Source organism: Accipiter gentilis, chromosome 23 (genome assembly GCF_929443795.1).
Source record: "Accipiter gentilis chromosome 23, bAccGen1.1, whole genome shotgun sequence".
In the NCBI taxonomy this organism is placed as follows: Eukaryota; Metazoa; Chordata; class Aves; order Accipitriformes; family Accipitridae; genus Astur; species Astur gentilis.
Window position 1 is genome coordinate 2,964,972 of NC_064902.1, and position 20,360 is coordinate 2,985,331.

At 38.7% G+C, this 20,360-nt stretch overlaps 1 protein-coding gene and 1 long non-coding RNA gene across 4 annotated transcripts in view; both read right to left on the reverse strand.

The window, feature by feature from the left end:
- The window catches only part of SYN2 (synapsin II), a 196,055-nt gene extending 193,985 nt beyond the window's left edge, over positions 1–2,070 (reverse strand). Inside the window, exon 1 of the mRNA XM_049826782.1 lies at positions 1,497–2,070. Coding sequence (XP_049682739.1) covers positions 1,497–1,876 — 380 coding nt within the window. The 5' untranslated portion in view covers positions 1,877–2,070. The remainder of the gene's footprint in view (positions 1–1,496) is intronic.
- A 337-nt stretch (positions 2,071–2,407) lies between these two features.
- Positions 2,408–20,360, reverse strand: part of LOC126049799 (uncharacterized) — a 60,925-nt gene continuing 42,972 nt past the window's right edge. For 2 of the 3 annotated variants that reach the window (XR_007509309.1, XR_007509307.1), the window contains 4 exons: positions 19,616–19,783; positions 17,811–17,982; positions 15,731–15,812; positions 2,408–6,652 (listed from right to left, as the gene is read on the reverse strand). This is a non-coding gene — a long non-coding RNA (uncharacterized LOC126049799). The remainder of the gene's footprint in view (positions 6,653–15,730; positions 15,813–17,810; positions 17,983–19,615; positions 19,784–20,360) is intronic. The other variant, XR_007509308.1, reaches the window with a different exon arrangement.

Below are 20,360 nucleotides of genomic sequence, written 5' to 3' on the forward strand. Positions count from 1 at the left end.
GTATGTATAGAAAAATTCTACCAAAACCGAACTTTATGAATATATGCAGTTATTTAATCTACCAAGCAAAAATTTGTGCACCGTAGAATATTAAATAAATAGATGTATCTGCAAGGCAGTGAGCAGTGTCCATGGATGCATCTCCATGACGTAGGTACAGAGGCTGTCTTAGTCCGGCAGATACAGCAACCTTTTTTTTTTCCTTTTTTTTTAAAGGTAAAAAACAACCACAAAATCAAGCACAGAAGAAAAAACATGAGAAATGTAACAGGCAATGCTATCTTAACATTAATCACATGTTTGCTGTAGATAAAAGCTTACATTTTTGTTTCAAGCATTTTATTAAAGTACCATTTTAAAGCAAATTGTATCAAATCATAGAACTGTACAAGTCCATCTAGACAGTAAGGCTATAAATTTGAGATGCTGACAATAAAATCACAAACCCACAATCCATTACTGAATGATGTCAGTGTTACAAACACATACTTGTTTTACTCCGTATTATTTTAAGGCACTGTTATGACCTTATATACCGTAATTCGCAACAGCGAATGAGACAATTCACAGCTTGACGTGTAAACGCACACGATAGGAAAACAAGTTAGCGAACGATTAATAGGTATACATCCTTCCTCTAAAATACAGCATCCACCAGAGTCGTACGTGATAAAACAGGTCTGAAAAAGCCATAACCTCTCCTACTGGCGGCAGCCAAGCACAGGAAGAAACGTGTTGACGTGCAAGTTTTATGTTTTGTAAATCCCACATTTTTTCCGATGACAGTGGAAGCAAAACGCCCACCCCAAACAAAACCTGCCAAGTTAATTAACCTAATCGCACAATTTCACCAGGGTAAGGTAAAACTGAGGGCTGGTCCTCAATACCCTGAAGGACCTTCACCCCAACACGTATTTTAGTCGCTGCAACAGCAGCAGCGGGACCTGCCTGAAAACAAGCCCGCTCGTAAATACGAAACAACACGCGGAACGCTACAACCCCACGCAGTTCAAAACAGAAATTCGTGCCTAAGACGCCTAAATCCTACCTGCACCTCTACGCGAGCTCTTTATTTCGCTAGAGGACGCGGGGCACGCTTTTTTCAGGGCGGTAAACGTTTTATTTCGCGTTTCGACGGAAAACGGCTTTTTCGTCCCTAGTCAGGCGCTCCAGGCTGGCTTGCTCCGTCTTCCAGTCCGTAACGCTTCGCTTCAGCCGGGCGGCGGGGAGGCTCTGCCCGGCGCGGAGGCTCTGCCCGGCGGGCCCTCCCGCCGCCTCCCCCGGCCCCGGCCCGCCGCCCCGGGGAAGCCTCGCCGCCCCGGGGCCCGAGGCGCGCCTCGCCGCCGCCAGGTGAGCCCCGCGTCTGCCGGGGAAGGGAGAGCGGGGACGGGGCCCGCGGGGGAAAGGGACCGCAGCGTGAGGGAGGGGAAGGACGGGGCGGGAGGAGGAGGAGGAGGAGGGCGCCGAGGGGCATGCAGAGGCGCGGGGGCACCTACCAGTCCGTGTGCGGCTCGTCGATGACCAGGAGCAGCTTGAACTTTCGGCCGGCGGCGGAGGAGACGGCGGAGGAGGGATCCACCAGACCGGCCGAGGCCGCCGTCTGCTTCACGGCGTTGGAGAGGGAGCTGAAGAAGCTGCTGCCCGTTGACTGCTGCTGCGGCGGCGGCGGCGGCTGCTGCTGCTGGGGGGGCGCCGACTGCGGCGGCTGCCGGCGCTCCGCGGCCGGGGAGGCGGAGGCAGGGGCCGAGGAGGCCGAGGAGGGAGGCGGCGGCGGCGGCTGCTGCGGCTCCGGCCGCTGCAGGTCGGTCATGTAGCCATTGGGCAGGTTGGCGATGAAGCTGCTGTCCGAGAGCCTGCGCCGCAGAAAGTTCATCATCTGGCCGGGCGAGAGAGACGGAGACGGGGGGAGAGAGAGAGAGAGAGAGAGACGCGAGGCTCTGGCGAGGAGCGGGAGGCGGGCGCGGAGCCGGGCGCCGCGGCGGGGCTGTGCCGGTCCGCAGCCGGGCTCGGTCGCAGCCTCACTGCCGGCCGAGGCGGGAGGCGCTGCCTTCACCTCAGCGGCGCGGCCGGCGGCGGCGGCGGAGCGCGCGCCTCGCCGCTCCCGCCCGCCTCTAGGCGGCAGCCGCGGGCGGCCAGGCTGAGGAGAGCGGCGGGCCGCGCCGCCCGCTCGGGCGCTCGCTCCCGCCCCGCTCCCTGGGGCGGGGGGGGACGGCAGCGGCACAGCCAGCGGGGCTCCCTCCTCAGCGCCCGGGGCCGGAGGTTACAGCCCGAGCAAGCGGCCGGCTAAAAGCGAAAAAGGCCGCGGTGGCGCGGCTGCCCAGCTGGGGCAGGGCCGCCCAGCTGGGGCAGGGCCGAGCGACGGCCGGCTCGGTAACGGCGGCGGCACCTGGCACCGGCGGCGCGGAGCCCCGGAGCCGGGGAAGGAGGCTGGGCGAGCCCCGGCCTCAGTTACACGCACGCGTTGGTTTCTCGTTGTAGCCTAGACGCTGAACTGCCCCCATTTCGCAACAGGGAACGCGGGGCAAGGGACAGGAGCGGCCCTCGCAGCGGAGCGGGCTGCGGTCGCGTTCGGCGCCCATCAGCGCGACAACGGCTAAAGAGGGGGAAACCGGCGGGGAAGAGCCCTGGGCCGGCTCACCTCACTCTGCTAGCAACAGCCGCAGTTAAAAAAAAAAAAATAAAAAAAATCTCCGGCCTGAGAATCGTTTGTTCGGCGGCTGCCCTCGGCGTAACCACGGCAGCGTTGCGAGGGGAGCGTTAGCAACAGCAGAGACCAGCGCGGAGCTCTGCGGCGGCTGCGAGCGGAGGCACAGGCACCGCCACATTCACATCCCCCCCAAGATTAGTGAAGCCTCTTACTAACAAGCAGCTGTGGTGGAATTTATTTTTTAATGTACAACAACAGCGTAATGAAGGTCCAGTGTTGTGCAGCATCGGGCAATTTTACATCGTCGTGGAGACGGAGGGGTACGTTTTCATACCCAAAAAACTGTAGGCTTTCTTGAGTAATGGGGATTCTCGTTCCCCTGAGAGAATTAACATTTTAACATAAGACACATAACTCAGCCTTTACTGTACGACATGGGCTTTTATCCAAGACAACACGTAACTGCAAATCATGTCGCAGTTCAGCTCTACAGGCCGGACTGCATGTAACAGGTGGTCCAAGATACACCAAATTCATGCAGCAATTTCTTTTAAAGTTAGAGATTTGATAAAGCTCTCCTGATGCTAACACTTTCACAGTTTAAAAGTTTACACGTTCAAAGGTAGAACTGCATAGGATTCTTTGACGAATCACTGAATTTAGAAACATTCATATATTATGACAGAAAATTAAATAAAATATCAAGGCTATTAAAACATGCTTACATTTTAAACAGCATAGACACACTGGGGCGGGGGGAAATGCTCACTCTGCCGAGCCATAATATAGGCCACGTACAGATAAAGCTTTCTGCATTAAGGGCACAGAACGTTTAAACAAGCGGAACCATCCTGAGCTACGACTGCAGTTAGAATGTCCCTGTCATTTCACCAATCCGTGGCCCATGCTGCCAGAGAAGTTGAACTGTGCTTGTATCTAGGTAAATTTAGGTCTAGGGGGATCTAGAGAGAATAATTTTCTCTCAGTAGCGGTAAGAAATGTTGGGGCTACTCATATTTCTAAAAAGCTTGTACATAAGCACAATAACACAAGTTAAATCATCTACAAGACATGACTTGGGAGTCACTTGTAGACAAGAGCTAGAACATTGCAGTTCACCATGGCAAGTACACATGTACCATTTACACCGATATTACATGTGCAAAAATAATAAAAGTCACAAGACCGAAGAATTGTTTCATTCCTCCTCACCTGAACAGTTGTATCAACAATCCCCCTCTCCCTTCTCATCTAAAAAGCAGGAGGCCAAAGTAAAAAAAGAGACTGTTTATACTTTTCAAAAGTTGAGGTTTTATGCAATATAAACTCACTTCCCTGTAAAGAGATTACCAAAAAACACTCTTAACCACTCTGATAGTGAAAAATGATGTTTAGACTTTTTAAGAAGGGCGATTGTATAAAAAAACACCTGCCATTGGACATACTGCTTCCTATACATACTCAGGACCTGCTTGTTTTACTGGCAAAAATCAGTCTTGCAGAGCCAAATTAACCACAGCAGAATGAACTGTGTCACATTTTGCTGTGCACCTTAACAGAATTATTAACCAGCTCTCTATTACAGGGCTGAAATCTATCTTCAGTGTCAGCTGCACTCTTTGTTATGAAGTCAAGATACATGTAGCAAATGGAAATTATAGGTAGCAATTTGAATGTCAGGATCCATTACTATAAAACAAAATAAAAAAATGATTAAACAGAGTGGTTAGGCTGCTCAGATTTCAGTGATGCCAGATCTATCCCTGTTAACATATTTGTGTAGAAAACTTCTATTTTCTGATTGGTGAAATCAGATTCCTATCCGTAGTACTTCCTTGTATATTCTCAGTCCAGCCAAACAATTACTTATATGGACTGATTCTAATTGTAATCATGGCCAACAGACTCTCCAATATGGTTGCCCTTTATGGTTTCACAAACTAATAGAAGTTTGGGTAAGTAGCAGAAGCCTTGTTCACCTACCCTGTCCACTTGGAAGATATTATGGCTACACAAAATGCTAAAATAGAAGGTAGTTCCTGGTTTATTCATTTTGAATGCACTGTCTCTTCACTATGAGCATCTTCTCAGAAATTTGTACTTGGGGTTTTTTTGTGGGGTTTTTTTGTGTGTGTTGTTTTTTTTTGAAAAAAAACCATCTTTACCTTACCACTATGCTGACTAACATTGAAAGAAAATATTGATCAATCATCCTCAAATGCTAGACTTCAGACTTTTTTTTTTTAAAAAAAAAAAACAAACCATCCCATAAAGTAACCATGTAACAACCTTATCAATTCAAAACTGCACTAAAGGCAACTGGCAACTGAATTTGGTCAAAGTCTCAAAGAACTTGGTCCCTAGTGCAGAACAAAACAAAAAGCAGAGTTCTTGACATATCATTGTTGTTACTGTGAATGCAAGACTTTGTTCGAAGAGTATCAGTAGAATATTACAGGGAGCTTGCTAAATCTAATAGTACACAAAACTGTGCCTGAAAAAGAACAGCACTTTTTGTCCAACCTACTACTCATGATACTTCAACATCTCAGGACGTATTTGTGAGATAATTCAACATGATTACATCTATTAGGAAGTGAGACTACTGAATCGCTGGTATGTTAAATGACAAATAGAATCAACATCAAAGCAGAGATTACAATAGCAATTTTAAATCCAGTTTTGTTTCCTAACGTTGAAATCACAAAGCAAAAAAAAAAAAAAAAGATCAAATTACTCAGGATTGGTTGTGTTGGCAAACTGAAGAAATGAAGAAAAAGGATGAAGCATCCTAACTAGTACACTTCCACTTAGTTTCATTAGACAGCTTCACTGAATTCTCCCCAGCACTCCTGCTGTTACAATGTCCCTGAAGCAAAAACATGTCAGCTTTCTATTTCTGATCTTCCTTGCATTTTGTTGTCCAAGGTGGCACAAGTACAGTTAAACCATATGAAGATATGACAGAAATAGGCACACCGGGAAGTAAATGCCTCAGTTATTGCTTTAGAAAGGACACAAAATCAGCTTGATCCTCCCTTTCCAAATCCAGGCTGTCACATTTTGATTTATGAACATTAACAGAGAACACAAATTAACCAGAATTGTCTTTTGTCGGATGGTCATTTAAACATCTATTATGTTTATTACCTAGACTCTTCCCTTAGTATTAAGATAATTTTCTTCCGATATGCCTACCTATGTGTGTTTTGAATCATGTTTGAATTTGACTTCCAATTTACAGAAAGTTCACAAAAATACGTAACTTGAAATAGTAACTGAAAATATTTGCAGGGTGCTATGCAAAATTGTTCAGTAAATATATTAAATAAAACACAGAGCGCCCTTATGTTTTTTGTCAGGTTAGTAAATATTTATCTGGCCTTTAGTAATTTCACATTTTATGAGCATACCAATTTAAACAGTTCTGTATTGGCAAGAAATACACTATACTAATTCGTCTAGCATTCAGAGAGGACCTGGTGGCTGTAACACTATGTAAGGAGGTAGTAAAAAGCAACCTCCTCTGCTCCCGCTCCTGCCCCTGGAGAGCAGCTAAGAGCCACTCAAGCCTCTGTGCTCCCTAGACAGAAGCTTCTCGCCTGCCCCCAGCTACCCCAAAGGAAGGACAGCAGGAACATGAGGAAACGCTGTAATCTCCAAAGTGCTCAGTGACTGAACTGAACTAACTTGTGCCAATGTCAAAAGGTACATTTTGTCTCCTTGTCACTACAAAAGCCAAAGACTCTGGTAGTATTTCCTTAAATTTGAAACCAAATAGCATTCCTGAAAAGAAAATTATGTACTATATTATACATCCTCTGTGCTCAGCAGTCAATTAAATCTTATCAAAAAACCCATGACAATTTATGTAATAAATCATAATTTATTAGAGACTAGACTTTTACCTTTGCAAGCTTTGAACATGGGTGAATTCGTACTGCAGAAGAAGGCTTTTTAGTCTGATGAATAATGCTTGCCGAGATGAAAGAAGAAGTTAAAATTCTGTATGTGACATAAGAACAACCAGTAATAGAAACAGACAGGTCACAATCTATATGAGTGGTAACTGTAGGCCAAATAAATGATTACAGGAGATAAAAGTCTGTTAAAATAGTTTGCTGCTACTCCAAAATCTGAAGTTATAATAGCAGAAACAGTTATTTTTCCATTATCCTACTAATAAATATATCTGTTACCTAATTTTTTGGTTCAGTATATCCTGTGTTTTAAGGATCTTTAATATTTTAATTTTTTTTTAAATACGTTGATACAAATACAAAGGAACTTCAAGCACTTTTTACCATGTAATTAAGGCTCAGATACAGCCAGCCTTACTCAATCTAAACTTTTTTAAAGGCTGAAGGCAATCTTGCAAGTATTTCAGAACTCAAGCCACAAAAGTCTAAATAATTAAATTTTAAATACAATTTATAGCAAAAAAAATTCAATAATTACACACATGGACTGACGAATATACAAAGAAGAGGCATGTTTAATACATATCTTAAATTTATGTGATAGTATACATATATGAAAGTATATCTAAAATACTATTTACTGGCATTGTATTTCTAGATGAATGCAACAATAAATGTGGTATGCCTATATGACCTGCTATATTTCTTGTGTTTTCTATTCTGTTGGTTTTGAAACCATAGCCTTTATTATACTACTAGTCTTGGAAACAGATAGTTTATTTCTTTGCATCTCATTGAGAAGTCTTTCCTCTCACAATCCAGAAAATTGTTTTATATCCATTTGTTTGCTGATTTCCTGTAATCTACAGCAGTCTCAACTAGCAAGACACATTTACTGTTTTGCAGATAAGTAAACACAGATCCTTCTAAACAAACTGTTTACAAACTACACATACTACCTAGGGATAACCCTATCAGCAAAACTTGGACATTTCGCACTGTTGAGGAGAGCCACCACTAAGAAAAGGAACAAACAGTAAATGTTATAAGTAACAAAAAAATAAGACTTACAGCCACAGAAATACACTGGAATTTGACGAAGACTGAAGAATAAACATATTTCTAAAAACCAGAAAAATATAAATTCCTCATAGGCTATACTTAAGGTATTTCTCCCTACTACAGTGCAATTTAGAACTTTACTTCCTTTGCTATCTACAGAATAAAATTAACAAGGAACACTATACAAATGCTATAGAAAAAGTACAGATGACAAAAAATGTTCATCTGCTATGAACAATGGAGCTGAAGGCTTAAGGTATACTAGATACACATATGCATACACTCAGAGGTACTATGCTTACACAGGAATAGACTTTTTTTGTCCCTCAAAACAAGAAGATTTTCCTAATCAGAAATTTATAATTTTATTTATAATTTTATTTATAAAGAAAATTTTCATTCTCCAAATAAGAGGCTAAAGAGTGTATGAATGTCCTCTGAAGATCAAAAAGTCTGCCACCTAAATCATACATAAGCTCCATTTAACAGATACAGAAGTGTTTTTAGTCTGTTTTTTGAGGTTTTTCTTCTGCAAATTTTTTATTTTTGTTATGAAATTTAGAGTGCAAATGTCCTACCATTCTGACTCATGTTCTAATTGATTGAATAGATAAATGTGAGATCAACAGCAACACAGTTATGTAGTGAAAAATAGACCCAGGACTGGCTTCTAATGAAAAAGAATAAAGCACTGTAAATCACAATTCTAGATGAAATGCAGCAAATAAAATGTGGCATTTACATCCAATCTGGACTTCACAATAAAACTGTAATTTTCTTTTTAAAGTGACTTATCAAATGATTAAGACAAATGCACATTTACCTAATTAATTGGCTGCTTTCATTACCACAAATTAATTTTGAATACCATGTATGTCAAAACCTGGTAAATCATTAACGTGCAACACGAGCAAAGAATTGAAAGGAAGACAGCACATGAGCTAAATAATACAATTATGCTTTGTTATTAATTTTTTTCCTCAAATTAAAAGCCAGTAATATGCAATATGCATAGGATTCAAAAATTACCTTTCACCTCACCATTGTCAATGAACGCTGATCTGTTTTATAAACTAAGACATTAAAAAAGTCAGCCGCAATATAAAGAATTAAAAAACCACACAACTTCATAAGTAAAAGTTAAACAATACAATGTAAATCTTACATATTATTGCATGTATGTTTACACATAGACACATATATATGTACAGATATAATTACATGCATTTTCACCATTTTAGAAGTTTGAGTATGCTGTATAGTTTTCTATACAGCAATATCAAAACCTCATACCTCAGTCCAGGAAGCAATAAAATTAGGCAAAATAGTACAAAGTGATTACTCCAGTTACTGAGTTATATAAACTATGCCTTCAGAACAGCCTTTGCCAAACATTTCTTGAAGAATTGTGAATACAACAGAATTTGATGCAGTTTTCTAATAAGGCCAAGTGATGAAGCAAAAGCCATCCCACATTCCAATGTAAATGCATGCATACAGCATCTCTCAAATTGCCATATCCTAAAAGCTAAAAGACTGAAATATCCTCCAGATAAAAACAGGGAGGAAAAAAAAAAAAACCTACAGAAAAAAATTACTTCAGGATTACTTGGTTCACAGACCCTTTAGCTATCACTGTATTTCTCACTTTTACAGCAAAACTGGAACTTATGATTAGCAATCAGCTGACTATATTCTGCTGGCAAAATACTATCATCGCTCCTTTGCCACACTGGAAGCCAGCTCAAAGTCTAGAGCATCCTATTTGACATACACTTGTCTTTTAAAATTCACTTTCGAAACATGAAAGCCATATTTCTATGTAATACAAAAGAACACAGTATAACATATATCTTACTGACAAATACATGGAAATACTAGGACTTCAGGTGCAAGGTTGAGAATCAGAGATTCTCAGGAAAAGTGTGGAAATATGTACCTATGATTTCTATTCTTATTAAAGAAACAGTTTGTAGGAACAACTGTATTCAGAGGATAATTCAAAACTTCTGGCAAGTCTAATGTAGGAAGACAAACTTCTCTCTGTCAGTCTTTATAGTTTAAGGCCTTAATATAGAAGAAAATTTTAGTCATTTACAGCAAAACTGCATTCTGACTTACTACCTTTAATACACTGTGTACAAAACAGTGCAGGCCTCAAAACTAACACAAGCACTCAGTTTTAAATTCTTTTTCAAATTACCAGATGTCAACATTTCAGTCACAAATAATCTCCTAGAAGACAAGTCACAAATACTAACTACATCATTGTTTATAAATCAAAACTAAATTAGTTGGGACTCCTAATTAAAGAAATACACTATAAATTCCATGATCAAGGTAACAGTTCATATGAAACCTGTGGTTTGATTTCTGTCCCACAAATGTATATAAACTGCTTTTTAACCTGAATGCTCATGGCTCTCATACCTTTGTACAACAGCACTGAAGATAATACGTTACTAAAACATTTTTAGACATTTTTTATTTTTTTCAGCAGTTAAGACTTATTAATTCCTAACAACTATTTTTAAAACACACAGACTGAATGTGTGCCCATAAGCATTACAGAGATTCACATAACTTCAGTCATACTCACTGTGATTAAAAGCAGCAAGCCCCATATTTAAAGCTGTTAGGCCTCTTTTGTGTCACTTCCTACAATGCTGCCAAATACACTATTATAATCTTTTTCAACATTCTACATAGGTTTTGTCACATCTCAGTTCATGGGTTTCTTCAGAAAATTATTTCTATTTTGTAGCTTGTAGTGAGTTTATATCATCCATTTGTTATGCAATGAAAATTAGGCTTAAGAATTTTTAGCCTAGCAAGAGAGAAAAAAAAAAAAAAAGAGGGCAAGTGATCTGAAAAATCTAAAGAATAAGTTTACTATAGTGGATGGTACTGTGAAGCAGTTTGCCTTGTTGCTCATTAAAAATGATATGAATCGGACAAACTACTGTTCAATGAACAGCCAAAAAAGATACTACTCTTTTTTCACAAATACTTAGAATTTACATGGATTCTCCTTTACAAAGATTTAGAAGCCCGAATGTCCTTTTATATAACCGCAGAGTAAGGCCAAGTGAGAAAGGACACTTCTCTTGCATTGGAGTTGACTGTGTATAAGCTGATAACTTTGTGGTAAATTCTTGATTAATTCTGTCCAATAGAGCACACAATAAATAGTAGTCCAAGGTACTTGCTGTTATCAGGTAATTTTCATTTTGTGTTTAACCAGAGTAACTTTACTACTAAGAAAATTTAATATTGTAAAAATCATTCTGTAGCTAGTTCTGTATTGAGGGAAACACTCTGTCATCATCTGTATAATGATCATTTATGCCCTGAAATAGTCTTATGGCCTACATCACTATAAATACATGACCATCTAAAGAAGCACAGCTGCTTTAGTTGCCCCCTAATGAGAAAACCTTCTATTTCAGAGGTTCCTAATTTCACAAGAAAATTGAGAAAAAGCTCTGTTCCAGTCCATACTTGCTGGACTCGTCATAAAGACTAAGCAATATTGCAGCACAATCTCAAGCATATGTTCTACTCTACTCTTAGATGTAGAAGCCACTAATAATCAGTTGGACATAAAATACATGTCTGAATGCTTTCTGAAAGCAAATCTTAATGATGTTCCTAGTTAAAAATATCTGAAAAGAGCTATACAAAATATGGATACCAAGGTACCTGTGTCCTGGTTTCAGCTGGGATAGAGTTAATTTTCTTCTTAGTAGGTGGTACAGCGTGATTTGGATTTAGTGTGAGAATAATGTTGATAAAACACTGATAGTTTAGTTAGGCTAAGTGCTACTTAGCAACATGTTAAGGATTTTTCAGTTTCCCATGCTCTGCCAGCAAGCAGGTACACAAGAAACTGGGAGGGAACACGGCCAGGACAGCTGACCCGAACTGGCCAAAGGGATATTCCATCCCATGGAACGTCACGCTCAGTACAGAAACCATGGGAGTTGGCCAGGAGGGGCGGATCGCTGCTCGGGCATCGGTCAGCAGGTGGTGAGCAATTCCATTGTGCATCACTTGTATCTTCTTGGGCTTTATTTCTCTCTTTTTAATATTCCTTTTCATTGCTATTATTATATTTTATTATTATTTACTGTAGTTATTAAACTGTTCTTATCTTAACCCACAAGTTTTACTTCTTTTTTTCAATTCTCCTCTCCATTCCCCTGGGAGCAAGGAGGAGTGAGCAAGCAGCTGCATGGTGCTTAGTTGCTGGCTGGGGTTAAACCACGACAACCCAAGATATTTTTGTATTGTCAAGAAGAATAGTGCATCACAGTGACATGTTTATATGATGTTGTGAATTGAACTCAAAGCAATGGTTGTTAATGTGCTGTAACTACTCTTAAAACTGTCACATCAATTTTTAGATTTTATCTGTTTCATTAAGTGCTATACTCCTTTCAGAGACCACGAGTGAATGAAAACTGCTCCTTTCCAATATGCTCTTTGAAATCAATAGGACTAAAAGAAGAAGGTGCAAGACAGAATAACATGTTTAGGTCTTTATCAAGATTTGAATGTCTTGGTAGCAAGTCAGGAAGACTTTCTAACTTCTAATACATTATAGCTATTTCATCATGCAGTTGCATTACACTAATCATATGTTTTAAATCACTCTAAGGGTAATTGCACTTTAAGCATTTGATTTCTTAGAACCATTTGGGGGTTTCGAGATTAATTCTTTTTCTTCTACAGAACTGAAACAGCAAGAGATAATCTCTGATGTTTGACACTGAGAAATGCTGTAAGACTTTTTAAAAAGTTATGTAATAATTCCCTTTCCCATCCTTTAAAAAAGTGCTATGCTAAAATATTCTTATTCCTATTATTTTCAGTGCGAAATAAAAAACCTAATATAAAGTACATAAACTTTATGTTGTATTGTTCCTTCTTACACAATATTTCTTTGCTTATAGGGATTAATATTAGAGCTTGTTTAAAGTAATATAATACATTATGGAACTCCCCAAACCTTATATATCTCTAAGTTACACAATCAGCCATTGACCTTTGCTTGGTTGCAGTTCCTTCTAAGCTGTTCACTTTAATACCTTATATTTAGATTTGAACATAAAGCATTTTGCAATGGTCTGGATGAAAAACCTAACCACCTGCACCTTCACAGAATAACTGTTACAGCTTGTGAGTGAAAAATCAAACCAGAGCATGGAAGAAACAAGTGAAATGTCATGAGATGGGGAATTAGAGTTGAGATAAGAACCCTTAAAGAAGACTTTCTCTTAAAGCAAGATATTATATCTTATTCAAAATGCATTTAGCTGACTTATTTCCCTGATATTAGCTCTGATCCAGAAATGCGGGCATCACTCCAAGGGCATACCTCTTTCTCTGCCATCTGTTACAACAAGTAGAGACATTCAAGTTATACTCATTTCCCTCCCCCAGTAAATAAGTAAATAAATAATTTTGACAGCTGGCAGGACATTTTCCAGGAGAACATTGCAGTATGAGAGCTACCTCCTCCCACAACAGCTGTTCTATGCTATAGCATACAAGGGAACTCATAGTGCAAACACGGGGGGATTACTCTACAGTAGGAATCCTAAAATGATAGTTAGTTGTGAGACAGCATCATTTTTGCCAACTATGAAAGCTATGGGGAAAATTTTTACTTCAACGCCTAAAATTTTATTTATAGAAAAATATTTCGTATTTGTCCTGTGTGCACAGCAATTTTAACTTTGCCAAGGTCTCATGGTGCTTTCTATAAGCTGCTTCTTCACATATCAAAAATCCATACATAAATATTAATGCTAAATAGAAGGCAACGAGAGCAACAGGAAAAGTCTGACACTTTGCAAGAAATCTAGCTTTATCACAGAATTTGACAAAGTAGTTGAAATTACCTAGTTTTATGTGTAATTAAAATGAATTTTCTTTTGAGACTGCATATTTTTTACAGAAAATCCTATGTTTTGGTTCCATATACAGGGAAAAGCTCCAAATTCAGGCAGAACAGTCAACAATTTAGATTAGCTGAGTCACTGTATTATAGCAACAGTCCTCTCTCAGTAGGAAGTAAACAGATTAGCTAGCCTTGTCCAAGAGGTGAAAACTTCACCATCAAGGATGATTAAAACCAGAATCCAAAAATCTTGCATCTTTAGTACCAAGGACATTCAGTTATATCTTTATAAACATAAACAGCATCTGCATAATATAGAGCCGATTAACTGATGTGGATCAGTAAAGGTTAAGTCATAAAAATAGACTAGTTTCCTGCACATTGTAAGAGTTTCAGTCAATGCTGTATTTATGCAGTAAATTAACCCTTAAATTTGATGTGTCTATCTCAGGAATCCTTTACTGGGCTATTGTTTACAGCCCTCAGTTCATTAATGAGGTAGCACAGCCTTGCCTTTTATCCAGTAGTGAGTCTGAAGGCTCACAAATAGCTCTGATTATAGCCCTTAAAAAAAAGGATGATTAATTTGGTTGTCTGAGTTATCTGGTTCGAGCGATAGCATCTTGCAGCATACACGAAGATTCTAAGATTTAATGTATTATTACAGGAGTAATAATAAACATTCACTAGTAGTATTAAACAGTATTTGTGTTCTTCAGCAGCTGCTTCTCTATGGTTTCTTCATGTCTTGTGAGACAACTGGATCTCTGGCAATGTATTGTCTCTTCATATGCATTTATGATTTAGATGGTTGCATTACTGTAGTACTGCATCATTTTTAAGACTGAAGTGATCTTGTGTGTCAGCGGCAACGCATAGGGAGTACTTTGAATGTAGTTAAACACACAATACCTGCAATATCTCCCAGTCGAGTAGCTCTCTCTTGTATTAGATGGATGAGAAATTTCACAAAAGGGCCTCTTAAACAGTGTTCAGAGTTCTATAATTTTAAAGAATTTACCTCTGGTAAAAGTAAATAGCTAAGGGAAACAGATCTTTGTGTCCTGACTCATACTATGGTGAAGTGTTCCTCCTTTCCTTGCTCAGCCCATCAAAACCTGCATTTCCCTAAATTCCCAATTCATTTCCAGGGCTACATATCAAACACCAGTGAAGAGAATACAAATCCTAAACAACTATCTCGCAGGGTTAAGAGGGTTAAACTCTGTAGGGCCTTTGGGAAGAAAAGTACCTAGATAGAAGGGCACATGCAAAGTGTCTCTCTCTCTTCCTTTTTTTTTTTTTTTAATTACTGTCTGCCATACTGACAGACACAACATGTATACACCAGTCTGGGTTAGCAATACATTAGCACACCACTGCACATGCAATTTCTAGTTGTTCTTGAATCACAACTTTGCAAAGATTTATTGTAATTTGTTGGGGGGAGGGGATGACAATTACAAAACGACAGAAAAGAAATTTTAACATTACTGTCACCCCCAAATGAAATCCAGTGGAGTGGAGCAGTCAGGGACAGGCTTGGTTCCATTGCCCACTCTATCACTGCTCCCCTATTGATCATTTGGGTTTGTATCCACATACATAAAATGTGAATACTAGTGCTTACTATTTTTCGCAGTACAACCAAATACTCTTGGAAGAAAAGCAAGTAAAAACTTAAAAAAAATATCACTGCCTTTACCATATAAAGTCATGTTTCATCACTTGACAAATCTTTATCAAGTCATAAAACAAACTTTTGGCAATGTTTTTGAATTCCAACAGAATAAAAGTTTTACTGAAAAACAGAAGACAAAGTTTGTTGTGAGTCTACTTCAGCTTGGTGACATGATGCAACTAACACTTGAAAAGGCACCTACACTACGGTGGCAGCTTATATGAAAAGACATAATGCCACACACGTACAGAAGATAAGAATACAGTATGATATACAAACAAACAAATTACAAGTCTGCAAGTTGGGCATTCAGTCAATAATTAACATATAATTTGAACTACTAAATCTTTTCCTAAAACACTACAAAGATGAAAACACAATTCTTAAATTTATGTCAGAGAAGTGATTTTCAGATTCATGATAAAATGTAATATGACAGCATTCATTTTACAACAAAATTGGTGAGTACAGATTGGACAGTTTTATGTTATTTTAAGACGAGTGAAAAGCATTACCTGGGAGACAGAATACAGGTACACCTTAGTTGTATCCCAGAGTCCAGGAAAGTCCTGCTAGGTGTCAAGGCCATGAAGGACCCTGCAAGACATGAACACAATGAAAAAGATGTCAACTGTGCTTGAGTTTTCAGAAAATCAGTATCAACTACTTATGAGGAAAAGTATTCCATCATTCCAATAAACATTACTCAGATCAGCCATGATAGCTTTCCTGTTAACATTACTAATAATTTATTTGTTTGGTTCATGAAGATAGAGCCTTATCATGAAGACAGAGAGAGAGATATGGACATGTCTTTACCAGGTTACTACAGTTAATTGGGTTGAGCTTTCCACAGCTAGTAAATGCTGCATTCAACGTAACTGCATTAATGCCTAGATTTTCAGTTATCTATTTTGTGTATTTCTCAAGATTGCAGTTATGTTTTACTAAACAACTAATCTATCATAGCCAAAACAGATGATATTTCCAGTATATCTACAAAACCACTAGTAGACTATCATTCATAATATGATATTAATTGTGCTAGCTAGTAAACCAATTTAGGGCATAGGTGTCGTGGTTTAACCATAGCCAGCAACTAAGCACCATGCAGCCAGCTACTAGGATGACAATTAACTCTATCCCAGCTGAAACCAGGACAATAGGTCAGAAATATCCACTGAAATTCTTAACCAGATGGCTCAGTCATAGTGCTGCTGCTTGTTAAAAAAAGATAGTTTTGGTCACACTAGTGAACAAAATGAGAATGGCTGGGTTTGTTTTTTGTTTTTTTTCAAACATGGAAACAGGAGGATGATACTGAATTTTTGCATCTGGTGTTCACATACTTATAAATAGGAAACAGAAAAGCAAACATCAGTCTTTTCATTAAAATTCACCAATAAGGAAAGGAACAAATTAGCAGACAGAGTGCCTAGCTTCAGTTGCAGGTTATTCCACATGGCTTTGGTTTTCAGTCTACCTTCACCAGGTGCCCCTCACAACCATCCTTATTTGTCTGATCCATAGCTATTGTATTTTTGACACAGAGAGAAAGGCAGTGGCAGAGAATGCCAAACCAATGTTCAAACAAGCGACTGTTGGGAGAGGTTTGATAATAAAGTAGAAGTGCAGTTAAAAGTTATTATTGAACTAATAATCCAAACCCTCCATTATAAAAAATTTAGGAAATTTAAACAAATGCATTAATAACAAATGCAATAAGACAATTACAAATAATTCTTACAATAGATTTTACAATTTTAAAACATTGCAAAGTTGACCTCAGTAATTGGTTTCCTGAGTATATCTGTTTGCACAAGGGGATGGGGGGAAAACAAAAGCCACAAACAAAAAGCTTTTCATTCAGAAGCTTACTGACAGTTAAGGCAAAACTGATTTACTTAAAACTACCTTTAAGTGAATTTCTAATACATTCTGTATCTAAAAATGCCCAGTGAAAGAGGAAAAAAATGCTCCAGACTGAAGAATTAATGACAGAGAAGCTGGAAACTAGAAGATTCTCTATTTTAACTCTGTATTCTGATACTGCATTTCCCAGCTGGTGAGGTATATTAACATCTAAGTTAGGCCTGTACTGTGGGCTCAATAGGAAAAGAGAGGCAGTCCTGTGGATCTATGAAACAGGGATAAAAGGAGCAACAGGAGAGAAGAAAGGACAAACAATAATGTAACTGCAGAAATCCAGGGATATGCAAAAGAGCAAAAAGCCCAGGAAGGTAGCACTGGGGGGGAGGGCTGACAAAGAAAACAATTGAACAGTGGTGGTGGCACAGACCATGGGGATGGTTCATAAAGATTTGGGAGTTGCTGCTTTAGTGTGTGTGTGCGCACATGTACATGCATATTCTCCTCCACTGGCTTCTGAGTGGACATTTCAGTCATTATGAAGTGATCATTAAAGTGTGACTTGTACACTTTGAAGCAAGAGAGTAACTTCAGGCATCTTAGTTCTGTTTGAAAATTAGAAATCCTAACAAAAAACAAGCAAAATTGTGACCTTCTTTTCCAGAAATACTCTAGTTCTTAGCTAGTAACAGACCACTTCTTGGTGACTGTAACCAAAGGAAATACCTGCCAGCCCTGTCAATCAGTTTGCATCCAAAAAGTTGTGGTTAGCTTCTAAATTTGTAACTCCATTCTTCAGTGCTGACAAAACTTGACTTCTCATTCACCAGGCTGATGCAAACATAGCCAAGATTGTCTTCCCACCACAGAAGAACTGTAGCAAGTTTTCAGTTTAAATCTACAGACAGACAACAGTATGAACAATTAAAATTCTAAAAGTATAAAAATAAAAATTTTATAAAATTAAGGCTTTTTTTAAATGACAGCAGCTAAACAAAGTGAAATAGAAGAAACTTTTCAGTCATTCAAGACAGAATGCCTACAGAGGTACTCCAATAAATGTATAAGAATACTCTTTATTAAGCTGCTTTAATAAAAAAGCATTTAAAAAATCTAACACAATAAAATTGTAATTAGTGAAGCATTTCTGAATTAAAAGGCTATTATAAAGGAGATAAAGGCAGTTGGAACAAAACCATTCTCCAGCATTTTCTAAACGCAAAGGATACACAAATCCTACTTCATACTTTCTAGACTTGTCCTGCCCTTGCTTGGTGAACTAAAAACTCTGCCTCAGTTTCAGTATACTTTCACATCTGTTTCATGCCTAACACAGAAGAAACACTGATAGGATTTAATGGAAGCTTCCATTTAAATAATCATTTTACCTTGTTTGCTTAGGTACTGGGTGTGGGAAGGTGATACATAGAGAAAACCAGCAGTTTTATAATACATGCCTTTTTGCCTTTCATTCACCACTAAATCAACCTTGTCACCTGCACATATTGTGCATGCAAAGGCCATTTCCAAAAAAGAGCAGAATATTTTGTTAGAAGTTTTGCCTCATATTTTCTGACTATTGAATTGCTACTGATGTGTTAAACAGGCTAACTTACTAGATTTCAACTAAAGTCTTCACAGGTTTCTCCAGTCATACAGCTTAACTTATGGAAGAAACACATTAAAACCTGCTCCAGTTTGCTTCATTAATATGAAAGCAGGAGTGGGTCCTGTGACAACGGTTCCATATGTATTAAAGAGAATTTAAGAGATAATGAAAGAAAACATGCTTGGTAGAAACATGCAGACTGACAGAATGTTACTAGGTCAGTCACAGAGGTTTAGTGGCAGTTAATGGGAAAAAAAAAGCCTCAACCTTGCAGCAGAATCTTACTGTAATTAAGCTGCACATTATGAAAGCCAATCCCTGCAAAACAGTAGCATGTCTTGAGAGATGGATTTAACTTAACTAGATATTGATGAATGAATGTATTTGAAAGCAGAACATTTCTGAAATGTTGTAGAAACATGTTGGACATTACTATTTGTGTGAACACATAATGAGATTTGCTACTGTGTCTGCTTTGCATCTTACTTGCTGCCATTTGCTGGTCTTGCTCTCCTGTTATATATTATCATTAAGAAAGCAAAATATCTGGCAAAATTATTAGTTCTGAAATCCCTTTAATTATAGCCTGCAGATACTAGCATAATAAAAGTCATCAAATAGATTATTGGTATAACCAGTTAAATTAACCTTGTCACAAACAAGGATAAGCCACTTTAAAAAATATATATTCTATAAGAAAATTAGTTTTCATACTTCCAGTGACCAGAAGATTCCAGAAGCTTATTTCAAGCAAAAATAGAAACAAAAGAAGTTCAACTTAAATATAAAGAATTAATTTTACATAGAAAATCTAATCAAAAGGCGGGGGGGGGGGGGGGGGGGGGGGTAAGGCACTTTCTAGTTTCCCTAGGAAACTCACTATTACTTGGTTCAAATCTCCCAGCTTCTGTTCTTAACCTACCAGTCCTGCTGAAAACCTTTTTCTACTTCTGGCAACATATTCCATTAGCCAATCTCAGTCTGAAGGCAGACTGGAAAGTTCTACAAGGTTCCAGTGCTGTTTATCTTCTGATGTTGTAGAAATGCACCTTCAGATAAGATTCAGGATTGCAAACACACATCCTGCCAGCTGTTACAAAAATTTCTAATAATACATTTTTTTGTTCTGCTATAACATTAATAAGAGAGCCAGGGGGATTTCATGGACATACTAAGCTGATTTAGGTTGAAGAGATTTGGTTCAAAGGAAAATTCTAATATTTCATAAATGAAGTATGAAGTACTTGGTGGAGTATTTTAACACGCCAACAACAATTACTTTGTCCTGAATAATAAGCTGATAGGTGATGGGAATGTGATGCCTCTAGTTGCACTGCAGTATGAGTCACTAGCTGAGATAAAGGAACAGAATAGAACCCCAGCAATACTGCTAAAAGCTGTAACATACTTAAAGTATGCCTACTCCAGTGATGCAGTGACAATGATACTTTCCTCAGCGGCTGAATTTTCAGTGTACTGAAATCTTCAACTGTGTAGTCAGTGCCTAGTCTGTTCTCTCTGAAAAGCCGAAGGAGCTACACAGTAAAAAGGCTGTAAAATCTATATTCCATGCCTTTTTGTCTATAATTTTCAGGCATGTTTATAGAATTTCACATCAGCTCTTATATAGGAAAACCTTTAGAAGACAGTGGGTTTGCAGAGATATA